General features: G+C 35.2%; 3 protein-coding genes across 3 annotated transcripts in view; all 3 read right to left on the minus strand.

The window, feature by feature from the left end:
- Positions 1-888: 888 nt before the first annotated feature.
- LOC132182098 (PR5-like receptor kinase) lies at positions 889-1,997 on the minus strand. Its single transcript, XM_059595299.1, has one exon. It carries the CDS (start codon positions 1,909-1,911, stop codon positions 889-891), a length of 1,023 nt encoding a protein of 340 aa, XP_059451282.1. The 5' UTR covers positions 1,912-1,997.
- A 35-nt stretch (positions 1,998-2,032) lies between these two features.
- LOC132182517 (vignain-like) lies at positions 2,033-4,091 on the minus strand. Its single transcript, XM_059595784.1, has 5 exons — positions 3,635-4,091; positions 3,304-3,542; positions 2,693-2,833; positions 2,274-2,487; positions 2,033-2,133 (listed from the first exon to the last, which is right to left on the minus strand). The coding sequence occupies exons 1-5, from the start codon at positions 4,089-4,091 to the stop codon at positions 2,078-2,080; spliced, it is 1,107 nt and encodes a 368-aa protein (XP_059451767.1). The 3' UTR covers positions 2,033-2,077.
- Positions 4,092-4,955: 864 nt separating this feature from the next.
- The window catches only part of LOC132182099 (PR5-like receptor kinase), a 4,879-nt gene continuing 2,333 nt past the window's right edge, over positions 4,956-7,501 (minus strand). The window contains exons 3-4 of the mRNA XM_059595301.1: positions 6,568-6,645; positions 4,956-6,058 (exon numbers count right to left, since the gene is read on the minus strand). Of these exons, the coding sequence (XP_059451284.1) occupies positions 4,956-6,058; positions 6,568-6,645 (1,181 nt within the window). The remainder of the gene's footprint in view (positions 6,059-6,567; positions 6,646-7,501) is intronic.

Consider the following 7,501-nt stretch of genomic DNA (forward strand, 5'->3'; position numbering starts at 1 on the left):
CTTTTCGTTTTTCACGTGGTTTGGTTTTCTTTAACTGTAGCCGACGCGCGTCTACTTCTTTTTCGAGTGAAGGGATAAGAAGTCTCTTTCCACAACCAACTTTGAGGATTATAAATTTATAATGGATATAAGTTTAAAGAGTAATTCTAAGTATTCAATTTTTAATTTTTTTTTTAATGGATATAAATTATTTGATCAATTTTTATTAAAAAATAAAAAAATCTAAAGGTCGATAGACATGTCACATCAGCTCAATTGTATAAAAATAAGATGAGAGTTAAGTATTTAGAATATGAGTATTGTTATACATTAACCATTTATCTTTCTCACATCTTCAAAGCGTATGTTGTGTAGTCTTCATAATTTGATACATAAAAATTAGTTTATTCGTTGGAAGACCACGTTACATAGGCTTTGAGGAATATGGGTGATGAATAGAATTACTCTATAAATTTAATATAAATCGGGTGGTATCTTTCAATTTAGTCTCGAAAATTAAAAATATCATATGTTCCTTGAGCATATGAAAAGTACATCATATGTTAATGACACATGACACGTTCAAAGATTGATTTGTAAGAATTTTCCTCTAGCTGAGCCTGTAGAAAATTTTTGTCCTATTGTAAAATGACATGTTTACAATGCTTTTGAAGCGTAGAAAACTAAGAAAGGACATTTACGAAAAAACAAAGAGCGATAGAGAGATTGTGAGGGAGCTAAGAAGGAAAAAGTACACATAACCCTTTCAAATTATCATCTCATTATCAATCTCCCCTCCATTCGAATAAACAGGTGAGCACATTGCTAGTTCATTCAAAACATTTGAAACTAACAATACAATTGCACCTATTTTAAATGTTGGATTTTTATGACTATGAAGCCATGGAATTAAGAATCTTGAGGTGACCTGGTAGGGGAATCCAAAAAAGGCTTTGGTGGAAACTGTAAGGATTGAAGGGTTCCTTCTAACATTTCTATCACCTTATCAATTGATGGTCTATCTGAAGGATTTGTCTGAATGCACCAGAGACTAACTATTATCATCTTTTTTATTGTATCTTCTTCTTCCTCTTCTATTATTTCCTCAAAAGTAGTAGAATTTTTGCCTTGTTCAAGCTTCTTATAAATCCAGTGTGGAAAATATGCCTCAGTGACATGAGAGAGTCCACAATCAAAATTTTTCCTTCCACCAACCATTTTAAGAATCAACTTTCCGTAGTTGTAAACGTCAGACTTGTGAGAGACTCCACAAAAGCTCACACTAAATACTTCTGGTACAATATAACCTACAGTTCCTCTCATGTCCGCCATTGATACAACACAATCATTTGTTTTGCATAGTTTAGAGAAGCCAAAATCAGATATTTTTGGGCACAAATCTTCATCCAAAAGTATATTGTGTGGTTTTATGTTGAAATGTAGGATCCTTGTGTTATAACCACCATGCAAGTATTCTAATCCTCGAGCAACGCCAACTGCAATTTGGAACAGAGTCTTGTTGTCCAAGTGATAATTTGTAAATGGAGATCCTTTATCATATATGAACTTATTAAGAGATCCATTAGGCATGAATTCATAGATTAAAGCTCTTTTAGTCCTCTCATAGCAAAAACCTAGAAGAGTGACTATATTAACATGCGATATTCCACTAATGCTAGCCACTTTGTTGATAAATTCTTCTCCATTACCTTTGGACTTGTTGAGGATTTTCACTGCCACCATACACCCATCAGGTAGCTTCCCTTTGTATACAACACCATATCCTCCTTCTCCTACTTTATCTTTGAATGAGTTGGTAAATTTCTTCACATCTGAATAAGTATAACGCTTTGGGGCTATACATTCGTACTTCTTTATGATTTCCTCCTCATTGATTGGATAATTCTTTTCATCACTTTTCCAGCAGACCATTGCATTAATTGAGAAGTGCCCCCTGATCTTAACGCTGCAGATAATCACAAAAGAGATTGCTACAATCCCAGCCACAGCTGCAGAAATTCCTGCATGCAAAGAATGGTCTAGTAGTCTCGTATTTCATTAGAGCATAGAAAAAAGAAAATAAATAAAATAATGTATTTCATTGATCAATCGCCATACCAATTGCAATATTTATGAGCTCCAAATTGCGTGGTTCTGTAACAAGAACACAAATAAGTTAGAATTCTTTAGATTATGATGCTTCTTACACACAAAATGTTTTTGAAGTTCGATGATTTAGAAATGATTCTTCCTTAGAAGTTGAAACTATATATATAAGGAAGTCTCACCCCTACCATTATTTGTGGGATATGAAGCATCCATTGCAATACCACACAGGCCCTCCTTCTCAGAGATGCCACGCTGCATCCTAATATAACCCTTCTCTCCCCAATCTAGTGCCCAGGAGTTCTTCACTATCCAGTACTTGATTCCATTACCAGTTGTTCCATAGCCAACAACTGCAACTACATGATCCAGCTCTGTTCCACATTTTCCAGTAAACACCCCCTGTGATCATGTAAGCCAATCAAGACATCAAACTCACTTAATTCCTAATAACATCATGTTGCTTTTAGTTTCCTCAAGTATTCCAATTTCCTTTTTTCTTTTTTTTTTTCCTTTTAATAACTTAGCAACTCATATTTGCTGCCAGAAACAATAATTGATTAGATCTACAAATATTGTCCCACGTCAGATAAGTCAAATACTTAACCTCCGAGTAGAATTGGAAATCAGAACCCCCAGAATCTATAAACACAGATACAGGTTGATTTGCAGCTGCTTTAAGCAATGCGTTCTCATCATTAGCAGGCACATGCTCATACCCATCAATTGACACTACTGTAGAATTTTCCTGCACAACCACATGACTTAATAAGTTCTTTATCATATATAATATAAGGGAAATATTAAAATCGAGAAAAATTTTAGTTACTCTTTGATCTTTCATCACTTTTGTAATCATACCATTAATTTTAAAAAAGTTGCAATATCGAGTCGTTATCTCTCAAAAGTTTGCACTGTCACCTCTATTGTTACTAATCACCGCTTGTGTTCTAACCTTTTCAACAAAAAATCAAAAAACAAAAAGAGGGTTTATTTTGAGAATTTTGACATCCACGGTTAAGATCAATTTAAATCAGAATAAAATGTAATATTGCAGACTTTTGAAAGATGACGACACAATATTACAACTTTTTAAGAATTAAAAGTATGATTGTAGAAGTGATACAAAATTAAGGAATAAGTGAAGTTTTCTCTAAAAATTAATCAAACACTAACTAGCTCAATCAATTCAAGAAGAGCGCAACATAAAATATATACCATGGAATTAGCATCACAAGTTCCATTTGCGGCTTTGTAAGGGTAATTAGTTTCGGTGTTTATGCCCCCCTTTAGCTTGATGAACTCAAAAGAAGATTCTGGAAATCCTCCATTGCAGCCTTCATTTTGTTCAGTATCACAATCTACCAACTCTTGCTCAGACAAGGAAACTAGCTTATTGGTCTTGATTTGATTAACACCCTCTACTGCTGCAATGGCTGCAAAGGCCCAACAACTACCTGCAAAACATCAACAAAATCAATCAAATATTACAACCAATCGAATCAAAAATTATGTCTTAATAACATGGCTGGGGCCAAACTTTATTTACCACATTGGCCTTGGTTCTTAACACTAGTCACAGCACCTTTCTTCCTCCAATCAACAGAGTGGGGAACTCTGTCAACCTTCTCGTACATGAAGCTCCCACCTCCACGTGGCGTTCCTTGGTGCACCCTGTGGTGCTTAACCTTGGACCCTGCATAAGTGCTCCTAAACTCATGGTTAGACATGTCGGCAAACTTGTTCAACTTCAGCTTATAAGGCTTATCCATCTGGTTGCTATTATGAACATGCATAACATTTTCCTTGAATACATTGAAGCGCTTGTGCTTCTCATCAGCAAGGCTCTTGGGGTTGGAGACCCTGTGGTGGCTCCTCCACCTCTCATACAAATCCCATAAACTTTCCTCCGACCCCAAATCCTTCTCGTGAAAATCAAAAGCCTCAGTCACCCCAAGAACCAAATTAAGCAAGAGAGCAGCAACCCAAAAGAACTTCATTTTCATGGGTTAAGGTGATCCCTGCAATTCACCACGTATATCCAAACGCAGTGACAGAAAGAAAAAAAAATGGTGATGCAGAATATTCCGTGATAGATTAATATTTAGGATAGAAGTCTATTATCATTATCATCAGGAGTCGTCATTGTCCTTATCATTTAGTTGTGTTTTATTTGTTAAGGTATCTTATTTGTTGTTCAATTATAGTTTAAGTCCAACTCTAATGCAGAGTTCAAGTCCAACGTTGTTTAGGTTACGTACTTTTTTGGTGTGGCTCCAGACTTATCAATTTATGCTATTGATCTAAAAAGAAACAATTGCAATCAATCATAAGTTAGAGTGCAATACAATAATCCAACCCTATGTAAGCCTAGAGAAAGTCTTTCACCACATCGTATGGGATATGCCAATATGGTGTAACATCTTTCTTGGAAAGTTTGTCTCCGTTATTAAATTCATCTTTGTGTGTAATTCCATAAAAATCTATCTTTTTCTACGGAATTTATATAAAATTATAATTATATCATTGTTCAAAAAAAAAAAAAAAAAAATCAAAGGGTGACTTGGCCACTCCCTATCATGGGGTGGAGCCATCACCAATTGTAGCCAACCCCTCAAACAGAGGGGGAGGAGCCGCTGTTGTTAGTCACTCTCCTTTGCCTTCTATAACTGAACACAAAATTGAAATCTTCTCTCCTTATACTGGGCGATTTGTCTCAATGTCAAATTGTGTATATACAACATTGTGTAAGCGAGCAAAACACAGTAATAAGATCATCTATTCTTCTTTCAAGTTCGGATACAATTGCACTTATTTTAAATGTTCGATTTTTTTGACTATGAAGTCATGGAAGAAGAATCTTAAGGTGATCACCTAGTGGGCGAATCCAAGAAAGGCTTTGGTGGAAATGGCAAGGATTGAAGGGTTCCTTCTAACATTTCTATCGCCTTACCAATTGATGGTCGTTCTGAAGGATTGGTCTGAATGCACCACAAACTAACTATAATCATCTTTTTTGTTGTCTCGTCTTCTACCTCTTCTATTATGTCTCCAAAAGTACCAGAATTATTACATTGTTCAAGCTTCATATAAATCCAGTGTGGAAAATATGTCTCGCTGGTATGAGAGAATCCATCATCAAAATTTTTTCTTCCTCCAACCATTTCAAGAACCAACATTCCGAAGCTGTAAACGTCAGACTTATGAGAGACTCCACCAAAGTTTCGACTAAATAGTTCTGGTGCAATGAAACCTACAGTTCCTCTCATGCCGTTCATTGATATAATACTCTCTTTTGTTTTGCATAGTTTAGCAAGGCCAAAATCAGAGATTTTTGGGCACAAATCTTCATCCAAAAGTATATTGTGTGGTTTTATGTCAAAATGTAGGATCCTTGTGTTACAACCACGGTGCAAGTATTCTAGTCCTCGAGCAATGCCAACTGCAATTTGGAACATAGTCTTGCTGTCCAAGTGACAATTTGTAACTGGAGATCCTTTATTATATATAAACTTATCAAGAGATCCATTAGGCATAAATTCATAGATTAGAGCTCTTTTAGTCCTCTCGTAGCAGAAACCTAAAAGATTGACCATATTAACATGCGATGTTCTGCTAATGCTAGCCACTTCGTTGATAAATTCTTCTCCGTTACCTTTAGACGCACTCAAGGTTTTCACTGCGACCAAACGCCCATCAGGTAGCTTCCCTTTGTATACAACACCATAACCTCCTTGTCCTACTTTATCTTTGAATGAGTTGGTCAATTTCTTCACATCTGAATATGTATATCTCTTTGGGGCTATTGATCCGCAGTTCTTCATGATTTCCTCATCAATGACTTGATAATTTTTTGCACCACTTTCACAGCAGAGTACCATTGCATTACTTGAGAAGTACTGCCCTCTCTTAACGTTGTAGATAATTAATACAAAAGCGATTACTACAATCCCCGCCACAGCTGCAGAAATGCCTGCATGCAAAAGTGGTCTAATAGTCACGTATTTCATTAGAGCACAGAAAGAAAAGAAAAGAAATAAGATAATGTATTGCAGAAATGGTACACTCTGAAAAATACATAAAGATATATAATGCCTTTTCATTATATATGTTAGAGCAAGAACGAAAGAAACTAGAATAGCTTTTATACGATATTGATCACCATACCAATTGCAATTTTCAGCCACCAATTGCTCTTCGATCGAGAAGGTGGTTCTGCAACAAGAACACAAAGTTAGAGTTGTTTATTTGATGACAAAGTTTTTTGTCCCTGAACTAATTACATTACGACGATGTTATGATTAAAAATGATTGTGTGGAAAGATGGGAAGTATATATATATAGAAGATATTTATTTTTATGACACACACACACATATCATATATATAACGATACTAACAATTCAAGCACTAAAAAAATAAGAAAAGAAATATTGGAAATTATAAAGCTAGGAAAAAAAAAATAATAAAGCAAGACCCAAACCTGGGACTCCTGATGGCACAATGAGTTGGGGTGCTGGCGAATTAATGAACGGAGTTGGAGAAAGGGATTGTGGAAGAACTGAGACACCAAGAACCCAAAAAAATTCAATCGCAAAAAGATAAAGAAAATGTATAACCTAGTTTTTGAAAATAAAAATTAGGAAAAGTAATTGAAAGACTGCGGGCCGGAAAGCTAGGATCGAGAACGAGGGATTTGATAAAGAAATAAGAATTAAATAACAAATTGAATTCCGTCTGTCCAATAATTGAATGCTTTAAGAAGGAAAAACAATCATTAAATGATTAACATATAATTAATACGTTGGCAGCCACTATATATATTTTCTATGTTGTTTCAAAAGGGAAATACATTTTTAAGAACGAACCAATTAATATATTTTTAGCACAAATCCTATCGTGAAGAAGTTAAGGCATGCATGGATCGATAGGCCATATTCCAAATGGTTGTTACTTGCACATTAACATGCATATGATTTTCTGTCTTATCATATTGACCTATGAATTAGTCTTGCATGGGAAGTTTCACTCTGATAATTAATTAAACTTGGGGGCGCTACAATCAATGCCTAATTCATCACTGTTGTTGTCCATTTCTGTGCTATCAAACCTCTCTAAATTAAGTTTATGGGTTAAATACTCTAGACCCCCTGGGGTTTTTCAACTTTATTTTTTTCTCTCTGTGATTTCATTTTTATCACAGGAGATCCCTGTGGTTTTTATAATAGACCAAGTTAGTCTTCCGTCAGTTGACCGTTAGTTTACTTAACGAAATTTCACGTGGTCCAATCACATGTTGACACATGGCACCCACTTAATTTTTTTTTTTTTTTAAAAAAATTAAAAAATATATATTTTCTAAAAAAAAAAAAGATCGAGGGTGGCCGAGCCACCCCCTTGGCCATTTGGGGGTGGCC

Source organism: Corylus avellana, chromosome ca5, assembly GCF_901000735.1.
Source record: "Corylus avellana chromosome ca5, CavTom2PMs-1.0".
NCBI lineage: Eukaryota > Viridiplantae > Streptophyta > Magnoliopsida > Fagales > Betulaceae > Corylus > Corylus avellana.

What these genes read in the sequence shown, in the direction of transcription:
- LOC132182098 (XM_059595299.1), bottom strand. Translation starts at nt 1,911, where the DNA reads ATGGTCTGCTGGAAAAGTGATGAAAAGAATTATCCAATCAATGAGGAG.
- LOC132182517 (XM_059595784.1), bottom strand. Translation starts at nt 4,091, where the DNA reads ATGAAAATGAAGTTCTTTTGGGTTGCTGCTCTCTTGCTTAATTTGGTT. An exon ending in TAAGAACCAAGGCCAATGTG is followed by an intron (nt 3,543 to 3,634) that starts GTAAATAAAGTT and finishes GATGTTTTGCAG; the next exon opens with GTAGTTGTTGGGCCTTTGCA. An exon ending in ATTTCCAATTCTACTCGGAG is followed by an intron (nt 2,488 to 2,692) that starts GTTAAGTATTTG and finishes ACATGATCACAG; the next exon opens with GGGGTGTTTACTGGAAAATG.